The 21,131-nt window shown below is 55.2% G+C and overlaps 1 protein-coding gene, 1 long non-coding RNA gene and 2 other non-coding genes across 4 annotated transcripts; 2 read left to right on the plus strand and 2 right to left on the minus strand.

The window, feature by feature from the left end:
• Positions 1-1,288: 1,288 nt before the first annotated feature.
• On the minus strand, positions 1,289-3,510 carry LOC137482067 (uncharacterized). The gene is made up of 2 exons (XR_011003866.1): positions 2,338-3,510; positions 1,289-2,208 (listed from the first exon to the last, which is right to left on the minus strand). It is a non-coding gene; the product is annotated as an uncharacterized lncRNA (long non-coding RNA).
• A 4,285-nt stretch (positions 3,511-7,795) lies between these two features.
• TRNAH-GUG (transfer RNA histidin (anticodon GUG)) lies at positions 7,796-7,867 on the plus strand. Its single transcript has one exon. It is a non-coding gene; the product is annotated as a tRNA-His (tRNA).
• Positions 7,868-8,720: 853 nt separating this feature from the next.
• TRNAH-GUG (transfer RNA histidin (anticodon GUG)) lies at positions 8,721-8,792 on the minus strand. The gene has a single exon. It is a non-coding gene; the product is annotated as a tRNA-His (tRNA).
• Positions 8,793-11,833: 3,041 nt separating this feature from the next.
• On the plus strand, positions 11,834-21,098 carry LOC137482069 (sodium/nucleoside cotransporter 1-like). Its single transcript, XM_068204237.1, has 17 exons — positions 11,834-12,702; positions 12,908-13,002; positions 13,348-13,439; positions 13,830-14,019; positions 14,339-14,480; positions 15,223-15,336; positions 15,701-15,778; positions 16,124-16,204; positions 16,545-16,625; positions 16,765-16,890; positions 18,086-18,216; positions 18,424-18,592; positions 18,785-18,982; positions 19,462-19,543; positions 20,032-20,130; positions 20,572-20,683; positions 20,786-21,098. The coding sequence occupies exons 1-17, from the start codon at positions 12,634-12,636 to the stop codon at positions 20,907-20,909; spliced, it is 1,983 nt and encodes a 660-aa protein (XP_068060338.1). The 5' UTR covers positions 11,834-12,633; the 3' UTR covers positions 20,910-21,098.
• Positions 21,099-21,131: the final 33 nt, after the last annotated feature.

A 21,131-nucleotide genomic window follows, 5' to 3' on the forward strand; every position in this document is an offset into this window, starting at 1 on the left:
TCCCCAGGTGGGATGTGCAGCCCTGGGGGCTGCCTGCTGCTGGCACTGCCCACAGCCCATGGAGCCCCCAGGAAGGAGGGAAGGATGGCTATGAAGCCGTTTGTACACAGTCCTCAGATAGGAAGATGGCTATCCCATGGCTGTGCAGAAGTGATTTGTGGTTCCCTCTCAGGGACCACGGGAACAGGGGAGGCAGAAGGGCTTTCTGCAGTTGTGTGCAAGGATGCAGGGCTGGTCCTCTGCACTGGAATCTCTGCTCCCACCCTCTTCTCCACCTCTGAATGGTCCAGGAGGTCTTTGCTGAGATCTCCGGGCTGGTGCTCACAGCATCGCCCTTCCTCTTACCAAAGGAGCTGCTTGCCTGGGTAAATCCAGACAGGTCAGAGCATGCACCAGGAAGAAAAATCCAAGTAATGTCTTCCGGGCTCCTGCCAGACCAGTGGAGAGCTGTGTGCATCCTCAGCCCTCATCCATTCTCCGGGGCCTGAGGAACTGCTTCAGCTGCCTGAAGTGGTCCTGGTGCTCACCCCCAGCTGGGGACAAGAGCCCTGTTTGACAGCTGGGCCAAGAACAGCACACAGCACTTTCCCTGGGCTGAGGAGGGAGCATGCCACGTCTTCATGGCAAACCTTTCCCTCCAGTTTAACCTTGGGTGGTGCGGACACAGCCCAGCGTCCCCCAGGCAGCAGCTTCCGGTGACTCAGAGGAGAAGGTCTCTGCCCCTGCACACTCCCGGGTGACTCACCCCCAGGTAATGCGGGGGCTGAATCTGACACTTGCCCACGTGTCACTTGAGTCAGGTGCTGGGTCGACTCTTTCCCCTGATGCCAGCGTCGACCCTGCCTTGCAGGGAAGCCTGCAGCTCCTAAAATCTCCAGGTACTTCTTCCACATCTTCAAACAAAAGCCATTTGCAGGAGCTTTGGAGTGCCTGTATGCCTGCTCCTTTCTTCCCTGGGAGCAACCCACACACACCCCCATTGTGCAGCACAGCAGGGACCAAGAGGATGTCACATCTGCTGGGTGACAGCCGAACCAACTCCAGGGTCTGGGTACAGCAGGGGACGTGAGGACTGGAAGGTGGCAACTGTGACACCAGAATTGCTTCCTGGGAGGCAGCCAGGGAGTCCCAGGCTGATAAATGACACATCTGTTCTCTGCAAATGAACAAAAATTGGCATACGGAGGAGGAAACTGGCATCGTTAGGGAACAGATGGATAAATATGACATATTGGGGAAGAGTCGATACAGCTCTCTTGCAATGAATTTCTCTTTTCCATAGCTAGTGCTTTCTTGGAAAAAGCCAGCAGGCCCCTGAGGTGATCCAGCAGAAGTCTCTGCATTTCCACACACAGATCTTTTGACAAGATGAGGTCAACGGCAAAATCTGCAATAATATTGAATTATTCTGGAAATTGTGGATGCATGCTAAACCTTGAGGAGGACTTTGAGAGGCTTAGGAAGTTGGCAATAAAATGAGACAAAAGCCAGTGTTAGGGAAGTGACACACATAGGGAAACCAAGCCCAGGCTCTTGTCCAAAGTGATGGGTTCTGAGACTGGGAGCTCTGACAATCTGTGAAACTGTCCCCTCAGCACTCAGCAGAAGTCAAAACCTCAAAGACTCTCTGTCAAGCTGATAGGAAGGGTCAGGAAAAAGGAGAGATGAAATCAGATATATCACTATTCCCTAGCCAGTCCCAGTCTATATGCATTTCTGGTCCCCCTATTCCAAGGATACAGCAGAGCTGGAAAATGTGCACAGAAGGGCAACAGGAGGATCCAAGGGCTCTGCACAGGGGTCCCTGAAGGGCCAGGGCTCTTTGGCACAGGAAAGAGACAGCTGGGATCACAGAGCAGAGATCTGCACAGCTGGGGGAGGTGGGAGAAGGTGAAATAACAGTGATAACAGAAGGAGGAGACTCAGCACACAGCAGCCCTCCCTGCCAGGGGCTGCTGCAGATGCTATGTGGTTTAGGAACAAGACCACACAAATCCACAGAAAAAAATCCATAAATACATATTAAATACAAGGACTAGCACAAAGGAGACTTGTGAGTTTTTAGAAGCAGGGGTTGTGTCCAGGGGAAGTGCTGCTACACATTAGCACCAGGAGATCATCAAAGCCTGGGCAGGATATGCACAAAGCATGTGTCTTTACCAAATGGAGCAAATATCTGCGGGCACTTTTTGCAGCTCTCCAGCCTTTCTGTAAAAAAAAAAAAAAAAAGTTATACAGTTGATAGTATAACTGAGGCAATGCTAATTGACCAAAAGAAGAGATGACAACTTGCTGAAAGACATCTGCCAGCTTGGAGCCAGATCCATCGGTCATCACCTCTGCCATGCCGAGCCTGGTCCCTGCCTCTGCTCTCTGCACTGACAGCCTCTGCACATCAGGACCCCGAGTGTCACAACTGCTCTGTATGTGGTCCATCATCTCATTAACACTTTGACGAGGTGTGGAGAGCACTGGGGAACTTCATTTCCACAGGTTCAGGTGCAGCATCCTGGAGACAGGCCAGTGAGAGAGCTGGGTGACGAGGAGAGAAAAATGACTGCAGGACTGATACCCAGAGGGTGAGAAACACTTCTTTCACTGACAAATGCAAGGTTTGAGGGAAATTTCCAAGCAGCTGTTATGTAAACTCTTTGATTTTTTTTTCCAAAATCATTTTGTGTGGGCTCAAGTCCCAGAGAGCTGAATTCTCCCCACTCAGCTCCCGTGGGGACAGGGGAACCAAGACACAGGAGCTTTCCTGTAACAAAACCAGGATCATGACAGGAAAACCTCATGACAGATGCTGGCTTGGTGGCAACAGCTCTATTATATCATGCAAATTGCATGGCCTCATCCAGCCACCCGCTTCCACACTCTGACAGCCAGGTGGATGCTCTTGGGGCTTCAACTGTAGCACAAATTCAGTCCCTTCATTTTTGGGTTTTATTTTCTCCTACCAAAGGGTTTGATCCTGCAAGGGCAAAACAGCATCCGGCTGGGATAAAATGCCTGAATCCCTCTTCTGAATGAACGAAGGAAATGGGACCAGCTGTGAGAGCACGGATCTGAACTCAATAGCAAGTGGTAAAGTGGAATTGATTGGAGCTGCCTGCCCTCATCGATCTGAGGCTGAGCAAACTAAGGAGCTGGAGCATTTGCAGCTCAATCAGAGCAATGTGCTGGTGGGGGCCTGTGCTGTGGGGCTGGCAGGAGACCTGAGTGCCCTGGGAAGGGGTTAATGGTGGGTTTGATTAATCCAGCTGCAACAGCCATGCTCACACAGCTGGGTTCTTCTCCAGACAGCTTTATGTTGCCTGTGGGCAACACCCACACTGGTATCCCCTTATATCTGTTAATAGGGCTGTCATCAGCTGTCAGGAAGATGGGCTTAGTGCACAAGAGCAAAACAGTGGCCATTGCTCCCACAGAGAGGGGATCAATTGCAATTGCCACCAGCCCAATTTCTCTGAAAGGGCTGAGAGGCAGAAAATGAAGGTGAATTCAGAGACGAGTGCAGAGTGCAAGAAGTGGAGAGGTGAGGGCTGGCAGGCTGCCTGGCAGCTCATGGTGGCCTGTTTTCTGCCCATTCAGCAGCATAAACCTGGGTTAAGAGGTGGCTGTGTGCAGGCCATAAATCCCTGCAGCAGCAGTAGGCTCTTGCTATGCACAGACAAAGGCAGAGTGAGAGCTGGGGCTGGCAGCTGGAGTCAGGCAGGGCACACACAGCCATGTGGCAGCATTTATTTAGGGCTGCAGGATGGCTGGTTCTCCCCTGGGACACTTTCCTCACATTCCATCTTCAGCTGGATGCTGGATACACAAGGAAAGAGCTCAAGAGGTTGCTCTGGGCTGTGCTCCCTGTGTTTTGGACAGGACAGCTTTGATAAATCCCTGCTCCAATCATTTTCTTTGATTTCTGAGTGTTGGAGCCAGGCAAAGCAGGGACAACTGCCACTAAACCAGGTTGCTCCAAGACCTGTCCAGCCTGGCCTGGAACACTTCCTGGGATGGGCCAGCCACAGCTGCTCTGGGCAACCTGTGCAGGGATCTCAACACCCTCTCAGCCAAGAATTCCTTCCCAGTATCCCATCTAACCCTGTCCTCTGGCTGTGGGAAGCCATTCCCCCTTGTTACTCCAGGCCTTTGTCCCCAGTCCCTCTCCAGCTCTCCTGGAGCCCCTTTAGGCACTGGAAGGGGCTCTAAGGTCTCATTGGAACCTTCTCTTCTCCAGGTTAAGCCCCCACTTCTCCCAGCCTGGCTCCAGAGCAGAGAGGCTCCAGCCCTCAGACCGTCTTTGTGGCCCTAGAAGAGGATGGTGGGGACAGTATGAGGTCAGGTTGATGGCAATTGTCTCCCAGTTCAGGTGTTTTGTCCTTCACTCCTAAAACCCCCACAAATCTTCACCTTCAAATTGTCCCAGTCCTAGAAGCTTTCCTTGCTCTTGCTCCAGCATCCAGCTCTGCCCCAGCAGTGCCTATGGGGATGGGAATATGGGATGCTGGGCATGATTGTAGAGCTGCTCTGATTTCCTTAGGAAGAAAGGTGGGATTTCCACAGCAGGGCAATTTCCAAGTTGGGTTAGTGGCCTCTGAATAGCCAGAGAGGAGAGCATTGGCCTGCACCACTGCTTTTCCATCTCCAGTAAAACATAGAACACCTCCTTACAGCACTGGCATCCATCCTGCCTTCCCAGCTGCAGCGCTGCTCCTGTGGCAGCTTTAGCGATCTGTGAGAAAAAGAGGATGTGGTGGGGATTCCTCTGCCTCCCATCTGCCTTCCTGAGACTGGGAAAGGAGACCAGGGGCTGCCCCAGTGAGGGAACAGCTGGAGAGGCTGCTCGAGGGGCAGAGCAGCCGAGACAGCCGTGCAGTGATGAATTGTGCTTGTCCCTCTGCCAGCTGCAAGATTTATATTTGTGCCACAAAGTGGCAACGTCTGGGTGCAGCAGCACTCTCTGTCTGGCTGCACTGGTGTTTTGACATTCCAGGCACCTTTAAAATCTCACTGAAAGCAACCCACAGGCATCAGAGGGCTCAGAGAAAAGACATCGAGGGACAGAGCAGGATGGGAAGAGCAGAGGAGCCTGCCTGGCAGCCATCCTGCCCGGGTGCTGAGCATCCTAAAGGGATCAGGTTACCCAGCAGACAGATGGGGCTCTCAATGCTCCCACAGACTCATCTCTTTTCCTTCATCCTGGCAGGTCCAAACCATCTGGACTAAAAAGCACGTGGCAAAGGGTGGATGGGGCCCTGATAACCAGGCAAGATTTCCTTAGGAGTGTTCTCATCCCAGTTCTGCTGGGGAGGGCAGCCTACAGCAGAAAGTTGCTGGGACAGGCCACCACTGCCAGCCATGGGTGGCAGCAGTTTCTTGCCTCCTCCTTCTCATCCACACCTGGTACCTTATCTCTGGGTCCTTTCCACCTCCCTGCTTACTTCCATGTTTGGCTGACTCTCCTGTATGGCTGCAGTGTCATCTCAACCATGCCTGTTCCAGCAGCTGAGGTCATTGTAATTCTGTCAACTTCCACATTCTAGAAACATCTGCCAAGAAGCCAAATCACAAGCCCCGCTGTCTCCTCCATGCCACACTGTGTGCCCTGTGTGAGCAGTGCCCCGCATCCACCCACCCACCCAAACATGGGCTCTCATCCTGCCAGGCCAGGAGTTGGGATAAAGGCCATGGTGACACAAGCCTCAGGGGTCCCACTGTGCCTGCCCATGCAAATCCCCAAGGAAGAATCTCCTGGTCATCTTGTGTGCCACTGTAGGTCCCTGCCAGCCAGGGACAGCATGTCCTGCCAGAGCATGCCCCACTATGTCCCATGGGTCCCACCACACTCTCCTGCCCAACACACTTGTCCAGATTAACATGGAGCTGGGCTTATCCCTTCACCAGGGACACGGCCCAGCTCATGGCATTGTGCCACTGTGGAGGAAGGCACAAGAGACCAGGCACAGGGCAGCACAAGGACTTTTTCCCTTCACAGGCTCATGAGCTGGGATTCAGAGGTTGCAGTGATCCCACCTCTACAGCTCAGCTACACCTGTCCTGCAGGAGTCTGTTGGTTGGATTTGTGTCCTTGGTGCAGTCAAGGGGATGATGATGGTGTCAAACTCCTTGGGCATGGGAGGAGAACCATGTATCTCCTTCCATATCGTTGCACCTACTTTGTTCCAGCATAAGGACACAGATGGTGAGAGGGTTGGACACTCATGAACAAAAGCAGTATCCCTGCAGCCCCATTAGAGACGTGGACTGGGATCTCGGCACGTGCTCAAGAGAGGGGGAAAGGTGGGACTGTGGCAGGACAGTAGCATGTGGACACGCAGGTCATTCAGATAACACCTTCAGCATCTCCCGGTCAGCCAGTTTGACATGGGAGAGCATCTCCCACTGCAAAGGATCCCATCATTGCTGAGGCACCAGTGGGGCACACCAGCAAACTGCTGAGGACAGGATAAGGTGGGCATAGACAAAGGGAGGACACAAAAAACCATTCTGTCTTCCTCCACCACTCTGAGATCTTTTGGGCTGGTTATGAGCAAGATGAGCTCAGAGTGGCAGGACTAATTACTTCACAGGGTAATCAAATCACACAGGGTATTTCTCCAGTTTGCCCCAAGACACAGGAAGACTGTTCTAGATTTAGGATTTTCCAGCTGCAGCAGATACACCAGGACAGATGGGGTGCAGGGACATGGTGAGCATGGTTGTAGGACTCCCCTGCCACTCCCTGTCCCCCCTCCCGTGGGAGGTGCATATGTATAACAAGCGATGAGCTCATCCCATATGAAGGAGCTGATGTTTCTATGACCAGCTCCAGCTCTTCAGGAAGAATGAGTCATGCTGCAATCACTCTAAAATATTTTATGTGAAGAAATCTTTTTGATCCCAGGTGTTTGGAATTCTTTGCATATCTGTGAAAATGAAAGAACCTTTAATACTGAGAGCAGGAAAGCATCAGCAGTGGTGAGAGCAGAGCCATTAGGTATTGATATGTGCTTGAGCAGGAGAAACAAGGAGTCCGGCACAGACTGATACCTGTTGCTCTTTCAGGGGCATAAAATCCTTAGTCCCTCTCTTCTCCAATCCCTCTGTGCCCAGTCGTTCATTAATCCTGTGGTTGGGAGAAATTTTACTCTCTGAGAAATACGCAGGAGAGCGAGAGGTGAGGTTACAGCTCAGGGAACAGGGTTGCCCGAGGATACAGAGGGCTGGGATGAGAGGAAGGGTCTGGATCAGGGACAGAGCAGGGAGCTGGGCCGAGGGCAGAGGAAAAAGGTGAGGAGGTGAACGCCGCAGTTGGGTCAGACACGGAGCGAGACTCGGGGCTGGGGCCAGGGAGTGTGTGAGGGCCATGAGAGCACCGGGGCCACGGCCCGGGCTCATCACCACCGCCCCGGCCGCGCGCGGGGAACTCGGGACGGAGCTCCGGCGCTGCGCCCTGGGAATGCCCGCGGGGAGCGGAGCCGGAGCGCCCAGAGCCAGCCCCGCGTGTGCCACTCACGGTACACCCACTGCCAGAGCCAGCCCCGCATGTGCCACTCACGGTACACCCACTGCCAGAGCCAGCCTCGCGTGTGCCACTCACGGCACACCCACTGCCAGAGCCAGCCCCGCGTGTGCCACGGTTCACCCAGAGCCAGCCCCGCGTCTGTCGCACTCAGAGCACACCCACAGCCACAGCCACAGCCAGAGCCAGAACCAGAGCCAGCCCCGCCCCGCCGCACGTCAGCGCCCGCAGCACCAAGGGCCGCCGCGCCGCGCCGCCCGCACAGAGCCCCGGTAGCGCGCCGTGATCGTATAGTGGTTAGTACTCTGCGTTGTGGCCGCAGCAACCTCGGTTCGAATCCGAGTCACGGCATCGCCCGGCGGTACCACGGCACACGGGCTCCTCTTTTTGACTTTTGCCCTGAACCACGGCGCGCTCTGGATTTTTTGTCACGTCGCGCCAATGTTTCATTTTTCTTTCATTTTTTCTATCGGTTGCCCGCGGGGCTGGGCCGAGCTGGGCTCTCCCGGCGCGGGGAGTCCGCGGGCGCCGGGGGGAGAGAAGGAGCGGAGGGACAGAAACAAGAAAATAACATAAAATTAAAAAAATAACATAAAAGTAGAAATAATAAATAAAAAAATTAAGGGGAGAGGAGAGGACAGGACAGAACAGGACAGGAGAGGATGAGATACAAAGTAAGAGTAAAAATGAAATAAAAATAGAATTTAAAAATTAAGTTAAAATAAAAAAATATATTAAATATATAATAAAATTATACCACTAGATTTAGTAAAATGAAAGTAAATATAATAAAATATACAATTAAATTTAAAATAATAGAAAATTAACTATTAAAATAAAATTAAATATTAAAATAAAATATAATAAAAAAACTAAACGAAAAACCAATTGATGACATAAAGGTAAATAAATAAATAAAATTTAAAATATAATAGAATAAAGAAAATTAAAGAAAATATTATTAAGTATAAGAATAAAACAGTAAAAATTAAAACTAAACTGAAAATTAAGTTACATTAAGCGCATAAAATGAAATAGAATGAAGTGAAAATAAATAAACAAAATTTAAAAATTAAAATAAATCAAAAATAATAAAATTAAGTTCAAAACAATAAGAGAGAACGATGAAATTAAATTTTGAAATAAACCAACGCCGGCAAAATGTGAAAAAGCGGAGCCCGTGTGCCGTGGTACCGCCGGGCGATGCCGTGACTCGGATTCGAACCGAGGTTGCTGCGGCCACAACGCAGAGTACTAACCACTATACGATCACGGCGCGCTACCGGGGCTCTGTGCGGGCGGCGCGGCGCGGCGGCCCTTGGTGCTGCGGGCGCTGACGTGCGGCGGGGCGGGGCTGGCTCTGGTTCTGGCTCTGGCTGTGGCTCTGGCTGTGGCTGTGGGTGTGCTCTGAGTGTGACAGACGCGGGGCCGGCTCTGGCTGTGGGTGTGCTGTGCGTGTGACAGACGCGGGGCTGGCTCTGGCTGTGGGTGTGGGTGTGGGTGTGCTGTGAGTGTCACAGACGCGGGGCTGGCTGTGGCTGTGGGTGTGGGTGTGCTGTGAGTGTGACAGACGCGGGGCTGGCTGTGGCTGTGGGTGTGGGTGTGGGTGTGCTGTGAGTGTGACAGACGCGGGGCTGGCTGTGGGTGTGGGTGTGGGTGTGGGTGTGGGTGTGCTGTGAGTGGCACAGACGCGGGGCTGGCTGTGGCTGTGGCTGTGGGTGTGGGTGTGGGTGAGCTGTGAGTGGCACAGACGCGGGGCCGGCTGTGGGTGTGGGTGTGGGTGTGGGTGAGCTGTGAGTGTCACAGACGCGGGGCTGGCTGTGGCTGTGGGTGTGGGTGTGGGTGTGCTGTGAGTGTGACAGACGCGGGGCTGGCTGTGGCTGTGGGTGTGGGTGTGGGTGTGCTGTGAGTGGCACAGACGCGGGGCTGGCTCTGGCTGTGGCTGTGGCTGTGGGTGTGCTGTGAGTGTGACAGACGCGGGGCTGGCTGTGGCTGTGGGTGTGGGTGTGGGTGAGCTGTGAGTGGCACAGACGCGGGGCTGGCTCTGGCTGTGGCTGTGGCTGTGGGTGTGCTGTGAGTGTGACAGACGCGGGGCTGGCTCTGGCTGTGGGTGTGGGTGTGGGTGTGGGTGAGCTGTGAGTGTCACAGACGCGGGGCTGGCTCTGGCTGTGGCTGTGGGTGTGCTGTGAGTGTGACAGACGCGGGGCTGGCTGTGGCTGTGGGTGTGGGTGTGGGTGAGCTGTGAGTGGCACAGACGCGGGGCTGGCTCTGGCTGTGGGTGTGGGTGTGGGTGAGCTGTGAGTGTGACAGACGCGGGGCTGGCTCTGGCTGTGGGTGTGGGTGTGGGTGTGCTGTGAGTGGCACAGACGCGGGGCTGGCTGTGGCTGTGGGTGTGGGTGTGGGTGTGCTGTGAGTGGCACAGACGCGGGGCTGGCTGTGGCTGTGGGTGTGGGTGTGGGTGAGCTGTGAGTGTCACAGACGCGGGGCCGGCTGTGGGTGTGGGTGTGGGTGAGCTGTGAGTGTCACAGACGCGGGGCTGGCTCTGGCTGTGGGTGTGGGTGTGCTGTGAGTGTGACAGACGCGGGGCTGGCTGTGGCTGTGGGTGTGGGTGTGGGTGTGGGTGAGCTGTGAGTGTGACAGACGCGGGGCTGGCTGTGGGTGTGCCGCGAGTGTGACACGCGGGGCTGGGGGACCTCGCCCAGGCGCGGCGAGGGAGCTTAGACCAGCGTCGCACCCGCAGCTTTCACGGTTTCCCCCTTTGTCACCCACACACCGCCCTGCGCCATCGCCCCTCCCCAAGCCTGGGCAGCTTTAGCGACGGGATTGGCCGAATCCATAGGGAGAAGGCGCGGAACTGGCACAGAGCGGTTTGTTTACGGGCAGCGTGTGGCACGTGGTGCCCTGAGCGCCCCGTGGTATCATTAATCACCAATGTTTGAAGTGATTCCTGCCAACCCCGATTTGGCACCCTCGGAGCCACATCACCGCTCCCTGTGCAAACAAAGAGCGGGAGGTACCAGCAGAGTGCACAAAACTGGGCATACGATTCCCATCATCCCACCTGAAAAGGTGGTTTCGGACACACGGTGCAAGGGGATGTGTTGGTTGCCTTCCACCCCGCCCTTCTCGGGGACCAGGGGACATGACTTCATGCCACTGACGCTTTGGAGGCCACGTGTGCCCCACTCTGGTTTTCTTTGGGAAGCATTTCCCGGGGTGGGGTAAAAGTTCGATTTCTACTTTCAGTATCTATCCTCAAGGCTCGTTTTGCCAAGGGAGAAAGTCCGACCTTTTTCTGGATGGCACGGTGGCCTGCACGGGCACGCTGCCGGGCTGCCCTGCGCGCCCTTCCCGGCAGCCGGGTGTGAGCCCCGGGAGGAGCCAGGCCGGCCCCGGCGCCGCAGCGCCCAGCCCAGCTCTTTGGACCGAGCTGTTAATGGGTAACCGGGACACGGGACCGGGAGCTGCGGGGCCGGCACGGCTGGCGGGTGAGTGCCGGGGGACGGCGGGTGCCAGGGCTGGGGAGCCGTGAGGACAGGGAGGGCACGAGGCCACCGGGGATGTGAGGACGCGGGGGATGAGGCCACCGGGGGTGTGAGAGCGTGGGGTGCAGGGACACGGGGCAGAGGGTCCCGTGGCCACACTGCTCCAGAGGCTGCGGGGGACACCAGGAACAGGAGTGCGCGGGGACACTGCAGGGGGCGCTGGGGGCACCCCTCCGCTCCCTCCCTCATTATCTGCCTGTCCATATGGTCCCGCTCCCGAGGGGACGGCAGCCAATGAGACTGCACGGAAACAAGAGATTTTAGGGCTGGCAGGGTGGGGGACAAGGAGGTGGCATCAGCCCTGGGAGGCACTGAGCCTGAGACGGGGGCACAGCCAGGAACCTGGGGTGGTCCTGGAACTCTGTGAGATCCTGGAGAGACCGCTGAGACCAGACGGGTGCTGGGGAGTGTCCTTGAAGTGGTGGTGGACTTGGAGAGGGGGGATCCTCCTGATCCCTGCCAGGGTCCTGGAGAGACATCCCTGAGCACCAGGAGCACCAGCAATGTTGGAGGCCCTGGAGGGGGGTGTGAGCTCCTGGGTTCCCACCATGGCCCTGGGTCCATGGCTGAGGAGCCATGAACCCAGGGACACATGGGGCCAAGACACCCCAGTGGTTCCCCATGGTGGCTCTGCCGGCCTGTGGAGCCCTGGCCACACCACCTTCAGCTACCTTGAGGTCCCACGATGAGGGGGATGTTCTCCAAAACTCCCCACCTTCACCTATTGCATTTGGAGCTGTCTTTCCCTTCAGTGGACACTGCGGGAAACTGGTGCCGACCCTGTAATCTCCTCATTCTCTGCACAGACCTCTACAATTCTCCTCAAAGCAAAGACAACATCTTACTGCCTCTGTCCTCACACAGAAGTGCTTCTGCAGTTGATCACAGCCTTGCCTGCAACTCTCTGCTCTTCCCTCATCCTTCTCCAGGTAGGGGAACCAGGAGGGTGTCCAAATGGCATGCTCCAAGGGTTCCTGCCCTGGCATAACACTGGTTCTTCTGGGTTTGCTGGACCAGTTCTCCCAGTATGATTCTCTTTAGGACCAGTCCCTATGCAAACTATGAGTCATTCCTACTCCTTGTTCCTTCACTGTATTAATTATCAGCTTGAAAGGACCTTCCTCCTCATCTTACTTGGTTGTACCAAGACCTTTCGAGGATGAAGGATACTTTTTGAAAAATTCCTCTTGCAAAGGGGCTCACAGAGGCTGGTGGACACTGTCAGCAACTTGGAGGAGGAGCACCAGCACTCCCTGCTGCATACAGTCCTCCTTTATAATTCCTTGGAAGCACGGCAGAGTAAAGACCTCTCTAGAGTTACAGGAGAACAAGGAATTCAGCGCACCATCCCCATGGCCTGAGGACTCCATAGGATGGTCCCTCAATGTGCTGGGGCAGGACCTGCTCTGAATACTGACTGCAAGGGGCATTCTCCTCTCAGAGACCCAAAACTGAAAAACAGAGTGGGACATTTGAGCTTCCCAGAGGTGATCCCATTTTGCTCTCCCCAGCCAGCATCAGACCCTCCCAGTGCTGTTTCCCATATACACTGAAGCATAGGAGCTTCTGGAGATGGAAGGAAACCAGATAACCCTGGACAGCCTTGACAAAGGCACAGATAACCCAGCTTTCAGCTTCCAGGTAAGTTCCCCTTCCCTTCCCTTCCCTTCCCTTCCCTTCCCTTCCCTTCCCTTCCCTTCCCTTCCCTTCCCTTCCCTTCCCTTCCCTTCCCTTCCCTTCCCTTCCCTTCCCTTCCCTTCCCTTCCCTTCCCTTCCCTTCCCTTCCCTTCCCTTCCCTTCCCTTCCCATTGGAGTACAGGGTGCTCCAGTTAATGATGTTTTCCAGGGAGAGAACAGACACTATGAGGAATGTGGTGATCCACACAGTGAGAGCCAAGAGGAGAGAAGAGAAGGGAAAGGGAGATTCTCCTCCTACTGCAGGTGGGATAATCTGCACAGATGTGTGAGCTCTGCCAGAGACAAACCTGATTTGGGAGCAGAGTAGGGTGGTATTGAGGTGGGGACAGTGTCTGATGGCTCCGTGTGGCCTTTTAGGGTGCCACTGGCAGGTCTCTGTCCCCATAGCAGGTGACGGTGAGCGTGCTGGGGTTTCTCACCATGGCCCACCTGTACCACCTCCTGCTGCTGGAAGTGCCCAGCAGGAGCCATGCTCATGGCCTGGCTCTGGTGGGTTGGCTGCAGTTGGGGTAGTTTGGCTTGGCTTGAGCTGATCTTCCATGTCCATCTTCTGCATCTCTCATGTCTCTGGCATGTGACTCTCCCCAGGAAGGCCCTGCAGCCGGCATCCAAGGCAAAGCATTTCTGCAAGGCTCATGCCAAGGTGTTGAGAAGAGTTGTCTTGGGGCTCCTTGGAGTAGGTGAGGACTTGCTGTCACTGAGACTCCACACCCCCACCCCTCTGGCTAGCTGTGCCTCCAGACTCCACTGATTGACCACTGTCAAGTGTGTGGAGGTTGTATCTACTCCCAGCAGCCTCACTGCGCCCTCCTCACCGCACCACTGCTGCCCAGCTCTGTCTTCACCTCACTGTCCCCCTGCCCTTTCTCTACCTGCCCAAAGGGTTTATTGTGCCCCTTCTGCTCCCTGCTGGGGTGGTGCTCTTAAGATCTCCTCATGCAAAATGGGATCCTCAAGGGTGGCCATGGAAGGACACTGGGAGGAAACGAATGTCGTGGTTGGCCCCAGTGAGTTATGAACCTGTGATCTTACAGCCCTCATATTTCTGACTCCCATTGTGCCTTCTCCAGCCTACCTGTGCTACTTCATTGCGGCCTGTTACCTCAACTTCCAGCGAGCCCTTGCCTTGGTGGTCATAACTGCTGTGGTTGTCTTCTTCATCTGCTGGAAGGTCTTCCAGAAGCACTGTGGGGCAAAGGTTCTGCTGCTCCTCCGCCCTATTCAGAAGTGCTTCCAGAAGTCCTGGCTGTGGCTGAAATGGTGAGTCAGGAGAAGAAAGGGCCAGATTCTTCCCAGCACCTGGGTTCCCTCCCATGCCTCTGCATGTGCCATGCTACACCTCACAAATGGCGAGCATGGCCCAGCCTGGGGACCACTTAAAAGCCATTGCAGAAATGTCTTGCTGCTCTGCCTCAGTAGTGCGATGGCTGTTCGCACCCCTCGCTGTGCCTGAGCCCCAGGTTTCTTCAGATACATGGACATTACAGTGGCAATTCCATCACAATCGGCTCCTGCCCTTCATGAGCTTCTCTCCCTATGGGGACATCATCTTGCTGACAGTCTGGGGTTTCCTCTGCAGGCTCCTGTGGGTGGCCCTTCTGGCAGGCCTGATTGTGTGGCTGGTTTTGGACACCGGCAAAAACCCAGAGCAGCTCATCTCATTAGGTGGCTTCTGCTTTTTGGTGCTGTTCCTGTTTGCCTGCTCCAAGCACCATGGTGCGGTACGTGTTCCAGGTGTGACTTGACTATCTGTCCCCGCGCAGGAGGTAGCCACCCAGCACTGGAGAACAAGCACTTCATTCCCCCTGGCATCCCCTTCTCTGGAGGAAGTAGAAGGCCAGCAGAGCTGGGCACAGCTGGGTGCAGCCTGGGGAGCTGAACTGGTTGGGTGGATAGACCCCAACGCCACCTCACTGCTCTTCTTCCCATTGCTCTCCTTGCCGCTTCCCAACCCAGGGCTCCCCTGCATTGCCTCTGTCCTGTTTTCTGCCATGTCCCTCACACTGGGTCAGACTCAGAAACCCAGCACCAGACCCACACCTGGGCTTCAGGTGCCTTGGGAGCTTTGGTCAGAAGTGATTGAAGTCCTGGTGGCTTCCAGCCCAAACTGCTGCAATGCTTTGGGCAGTCCCTCCATCCTGCTCCTCCAAAGGGTCATTGAACAAACAGGTTCAGTCTAGCAGTTCTGTGCTACCAATCATCATAAGGTCTTTGTGCTTGTATCCCAGGTCAGCCTGGCAAGTTATGTTCCAGCCAGTTCCAGAGTCTCACCAACTCATTTCTGGCTCTGTCACCAACCCATGTTTGTCAGTTTCTGTGACACTTTATCAGTCTCCCCATGATCTTCACCCCAGGGCAGCGTGTGGTGTTTGTCATGTGCTGCTGTTGCAGCAGCTGGAAACCAGAGGGCGAAGCCTGTAGGCCTTGAAAACATTTCAGCTCCTGTTCTGCTTTTTTCCCCAGGTGTCCTGGAGAGCCGTTTTCTGGGGTCTTGGTTTGGAGTTCTTACTCGGACTCTTTGTCCTCCGAACGACTCCCGGCAGCCAAGCTTTCCAGTGGCTGGGAGACCAGGTCCAGGTACTGCATCTACTCATCCCATCCTGTACTTGTACCCTGAGATTAGCAGGAAAAGCAGAGTGTGGCATGGGGAGGGGACACGGCAGGGACTGCATGTTCGGGACTGGAGGGAAGCTAACTCTTCCCTGGTTTTCTGCAGCAGCTCAGAGCCCTCGGTGTGCTCTCCCTTCCAGGCTGTAGCAGAGCCCTGTGGCTTTGGGACAGCCCACCAGTATCCCCATCTTAGGTCTCAGAGGGTCATTCTCTGGTGTGCAGTGAAGTAAGCTGTGGGATTGGAAGCACAGCTCCTCACTAGGCAGAATGAGATATCAGGGAAGGACCTGATGGAGATCTCTGTCCTACTGTGTAACTTCTTCCCTTGCAGTACTTTCTGGGCTACACCAGAGCTGGCTCCAGCTTCGTCTTTGGGAATACACTCATTGAAGAAGTTTTTGCCTTCCAGGTCAGTCAAGGAACAGGGCATGGGGAGGTTTTCTTCTGGTCTGCCTCTTTGCTGGGTCCTGGAGAGCAAAGCTAAATGCAGCCAGATCTGCTGTGGTAGAGCTCAACCATCTCAGAGATGGATCTCCCTCAGCTGTGTACCCAGCTGTGGACTGCCTCAGTGCCATGGAGGATTTGCACTGGTCCCTGTCCCTCCTGCCATCCTGGCCAGGTGTTGTGGCACCCCAGTGCCAGTGCCAGTGCCAGTGTGGGCTGGCTGTGCAGTACCACATCATAGCCAGCCTGCTGCCCATGGGTGCTGGGATGTGTGGCTCAGCTCTCCTTTAACCTTGTGCCTTGTCTGCAGGCCCTGCCCATCATTGTTTTCCTCAGCTGTGTGATGTCCATCCTCTACTACCTCGGTGCCATGCAGTGGCTTATTCTCAAGGTAGGGCCTCACTCCTTGATCTGGGATGGCAGTGGAAAGAAGAAGAACCTGTTGGGTTTTCTGTCTACTACTGTCAGCTGAAAGATGTCCCAGGAAAATTGTCATGGTACTAATTTGGGGTGATTTATCCTGCTTAAAAGGATAGGCACAACTCCTGTCTTTCTAACATGTCCTTCTGAGAAGGCCGAAAAAACTGAACCCTAGAGCTGATGTTTCCACCTGGTCTGGGGGTGCTTCCCAGCATCACCTCCGTGCTGGGGCCAAACACTGCCTGGGTTCATGGGTATGGTGGCAGGGTGCCTGGAGCCTCTGTCAACACAGTGGCCTTGTCTTTCCCCAGATCTCCTGGCTTCTTCAAATCTCACTGGGCACCACTGCCACTGAGACTCTCAGTGTGGCAGGGAACATTTTTGTGGGACAGGTAAGGTCCTGGGCAGCAGATCCAGCTCCTCGGTGCTTGTAGCTGAGCCTGCCCTGGAGAAAGGGTCTTCTCCCTCTCTATGAGACCTGTGGCTCTCTATGGTCCCATCCCAAGGACAGCAGGGTTTTCTCTTCCACAGACCGAAGCCCCGCTGCTCATCCGCCCATACCTCACAGACATGACCCTGTCAGAAATCCATGCTGTGATGACTGGTGGCTTTTCCACCATTGCAGGCAGCGTGATGGGTGCCTACATATCCTTTGGGGTGAGTGCACGAGCAGCTGGATCCACATGCTCCCTGTTACAGGGTACTGACATGCAAGAACTGCCCTGGACTTGGGGATGAGGGAAGACCCCCAGCAGGTGCCTCATGGTCCCCTTCCATAAGCAGGATGAGAGCAGAGTGTCCAGACTCACCTTGTCCCAAAGACACCTCATCCAGCCCCACCTTTGCTGGCCTGGCCAGAACCCTAGAGCCCTGCCAGGTAGAAAGCAGTGCTATGGGACCCTTACCGTGTGTCCCTGCACAGCGAGCAGAATAAATCCCACAGAATCATGGGATAATATAGCCTGGAAAGACTCTCTGGTGGGGGGGGGGGGTCTCTGATCCACCCTCCTGCTAACTGAGGTTATGGCAACTGAGGGGATGCCCAAGACCTTGTCCAGACTGGTGGTGAACATCCTATGGATGGAGGTCTCCCCCAACCTCTCTGGTTTCCCTCACAGGTGCCTCAGACACAAGAAAATTTTTCCTTATATTCAACTGAAACTGTGCCTGTGATTCTCACTTTTTCACTGGCTATCACTGAGCAGTGTCCCCCCTCCAACCCCCTTTTAAACAGAAACAGCAACACCCACCCCCTTCCTCTTCTCCCAAGGGAAGAATCCCTGCTCCTCCAGCATTGCCTGGGCACTTCTGGCACCAAGCCCCCAGGGATGCCCTCTCCAGTTCATCAGTGCTCTGAACAAACCTTTCCCTTAACCTGCTGCCTGAGCTCCTGCCATTTAAACATTAATTAGTCTCCTTAAATGGGGAACCAAAGGTGGAAGGTCAGAGAAATGAGACCTTGCCAGGGGAGGGGTGAAGCTGGGAGCTTGGCCCTTCGTCAGCAGGTAGAAGGTAACAGTGTTATTCAACCTATTGCTCTGATACCAATAAAAAGGGACAAAGAAGAGACAAGAACCATTATGATTAAGTCAAACAGCAGGAGAGATTAACATCACCAAGGCTACAATCGCTGCAGCTCCAGCAATCGCCTCCATGCAGGCAAGCTGCCCCATGTGCACGGCTGCTTAGATGGGAAAACAGCCAATTTTCCCACCTTTGGCAAGCGGAGAGCCCTGAATTGCTCTGAGCGTCACTGGCTGATGCCAGCCACGTGCTGGAATGCCCTGGGGTGGCAGGTCATGGGGTGCAGCCTTGCGCAGAGGTGCCTATGCCTCTGGTCTGCACGTTGCAGATCGATGCAGCATCACTGATCGCAGCTTCTGTGATGGCTGCGCCCTGTGCCCTCGCCATGGCCAAACTTGTCTACCCTGAAGTGGAGGATTCCAAGTTCAAGGGCAGAGCAAGCGTCCGCCTCTCCTGTGGGTGAGTCTGAGGAGAGGGGCAGTGGAGTGGGCTGCACATGTCCTTCTACTGCAGGGAAGCCGTGGCGGCACTTTGGGGCACAAGTGGACGCTGCGGGTGGCCCAAGGCTGGGAGAGCCTGTGGTGTGCACACATCCATGGAGTGAGCGCTGACCTGGCATGGGGGATGCCCAGCCAGATGAGTACATTGGGGTCTTTTTCCATGCAGGGAAGAGCAGAACATCCTGGAAGCTGCTAGCAATGGGGCTGCCACCTCTGTGGGGCTCGTGGCCAACATTGCGGCCAACCTCATCGCCTTCTTGGCCGTGCTGGAGTTCATCAACGCTGCCCTCCGCTGGTTCGGGGAGATGGTAGACATTGAGGGTCTTACCTTCCAGGTATCCCCAAGAGCAGGCCCATGGTTTGAGCTGACAGATCCTGCATCCCCCACCCATCCCCACCTTTGCCCGCTGCCTCAGTGGGCTGCTGAGACCCTTGCTGGGTTCTCGGCAAATGCCGGCAGTGGACATCCAGTCTGGCGGCTGCGCAGATCAGCTCTGACTCGTTCCCTTCTGGGATGCTTTTCCCAGGTGATCTGCTCCTATGTCCTCATGCCTGTGGCCTTTCTCATGGGGGCAGACTGGGCAGACTCACCGCTGGTGGCTGAGCTCCTGGGGATCAAGATCTTCCTGAATGAGTTTGTGGCGTACCAACAGCTGGCCATATACAAGAAGAACCGCCTGATGGGCCTGGAAGAGTGGGACGGGAACCGGAAGCAGTGGATATCTGTGAGGGGCACCTGCCACCCTGCCAGGCACAGGGCAGGGATAGAGCCAGCTGGAATGGGGCACGGGACTTGGCTTGGCAGGCGGGTGGTGGGCAGGCAGAGGATCATAGAACCATTTAGTTTGGAAAAGTCCTCTAAGATCATTGAACCAGGATGATGGTGCTGGGAGTGGGAGGGCACCTATGTCCAGTTAGACTTGGATGTTTGCTCATAGCTGGGTGTGGGAGGAAGGAGTCAGTGAAGCCCTTTCCCATTTATCCTGCTCCTTGCTGGATAGAGATCATGGTGCTACAGGGCCCCTTGTCCCCCCAGCCCAGCCTCTTTCCAGGGAGAGCCTTCATCCTTGCTCCCAAAAATAGCTGACAGAGAAAGGGTTGGGGTGGGGGACTTCTCTCTGCCATGTCTACTGGGAGCTCCAATGTGGTGCTCTGGGGCTGCTCCTGGGCAGACATGACTATACCCTGCTGCTGTGCCCTCCAGGAGCGAGCTGAGAGCATCACCACCTTTGCCCTCTGTGGATTTGCCAACCTCGGCACCATTGGCATCACTCTGGGAGGCCTATGTGAGTGTGACTGATGTCCTGAGTGCCTGGGCACTCAGGGAGTGGGGTCCTGGGTCAGGGAGCAAGACCTCAGCTGAGGCAGGAGGGATTTGCTGTCCTCAAGCCTCCATGTTCAGGCTCTGCCAGATAAAAAACAGGATTTACATGAGGTGACCAGGATGATTTTGCACTGCACCCATGGGCGAGAGCGCATCAAGCCTGGGTGTCACCCAGCCACAGGGGAAAGAGCAGAGAGACTCCTGTGCTGGGAGTGCTCTGGGCTCTGGTGGATCACCCATGGGTGCAGGGTGGGCACAGTGCTCTGCCAGGACGGACAGACAGCACACTGGGTGCTGGCTGGGATCACCACATCCTCCAGACAGCAGGGCACTATGTGGCAGAGCCAGCTCAGGACTGAGGAGGCTATCATGATGTTCCTATCTGTCCCCCACCCAGTGTAGAGCTGGAACAGGATCTGACTCACCCCACTGTCTGTTCTGCCCCCACAGCTTCCATGGTGCCCGAGCGCAAGGGTGACTTTGCCTCCGTGGTGCTGCGGTCCCTGCTCACCGGCATGTGTGTCTCCATGCTCAATGCCTGCCTGGCAGGTAGGTCTCTGCCCACTGGCAGCAGGGCCAGAGAGATCCAGGGAGGGACAGGCACAGGGCTGAAAACCCCCATAAATGCAGCATTCAGGGATGGAGGTGGCTGGACTGTCTCCCCATAGCTCTGCCAGAGCCTTCAAACCCTGCTCTCACCTCAAGGCTCTGGCAAGGGCAGCCCAAGCCCAACAGCTCTCCTGGGGCCCCTCATCTTCCTCTGGGCTGGAACATTTCATGGGCAACTTTTGGAGTATGGCAAGGAGCTCCCTGAAGTCTTGGGGCATGAGGTGGGACCTGCACAGTCCCAGGTACAGGATTTGCAATCAAGTATAGTCAGGGTTTGGGACTTGTGAGCAGGCACGGAGTACAGGACTCAAAGTTTGCTTGGGGTATGGAATTTGGATCCATGGTCCCTCTTAAGTCCCAACAGAAGACCTTGTCTCCCAGGTCTCCTCCATGTGCCAACAGAGGTGGGTGACTGCGCAATGTTCTTCAGCACCACCAACTTCAGCTCGACCAGCTACACTATGTATACCTGCTGTAAGCAGCTCTTTGCCAGGTGGGTGTGGGACCTATCTGGAGGGCCTTGGAGCCATATGGTCCTGCCCAAGGACAGGGGCTGGCGCAGCAGCTTGTCCTGACCCTGTGTCTCTCCTTCCAGCTCCATGCTCCAGAATGGGACTCTGTCCTTCACAGGATCCTGGGCTGAGCAGGCAGAGAGCATGCTGTGGCTCAAGGAGTGCTGTGCGTACTACAACCACACGTCCTGTGCAGGGACAATCTAGAACTGGGGCAACACCAGGGCCTACAAGGCCTATCCCCAAAAGTAGAAAAAACCCCAACAGAAACCTGAGCATCTGGTCTTCTCCACTCCAGTGCTGATGGACAGCTGCATGCACCTTGCAACCTTCACCCTTAAGTGCTGGCCCTGTGGACACAAGGGAGCAGCTCCCAAATAAATTATGACAATCCTTGTGTGCTTGCCCTCAGACCCCTTCTGGCCCCTG

Source organism: Anomalospiza imberbis, chromosome 13 (genome assembly GCF_031753505.1).
Source record: "Anomalospiza imberbis isolate Cuckoo-Finch-1a 21T00152 chromosome 13, ASM3175350v1, whole genome shotgun sequence".
Classification (NCBI taxonomy): Eukaryota; Metazoa; Chordata; class Aves; order Passeriformes; family Viduidae; genus Anomalospiza; species Anomalospiza imberbis.

Excerpts from the sequence above, each read along its gene's own strand:
- LOC137482069 (XM_068204237.1), top strand. The coding sequence starts at position 12,634 with ATGGAAGGAAACCAGATAACCCTGGACAGCCTTGACAAAGGCACAGAT. Across the intron at positions 18,217-18,423 it reads AGCGTCCGCCTCTCCTGTGG|GGAAGAGCAGAACATCCTGG; the intron begins GTGAGTCTGAGG and ends TTTTCCATGCAG. Across the intron at positions 20,684-20,785 it reads TGTAAGCAGCTCTTTGCCAG|CTCCATGCTCCAGAATGGGA; the intron begins GTGGGTGTGGGA and ends CTCTCCTTCCAG.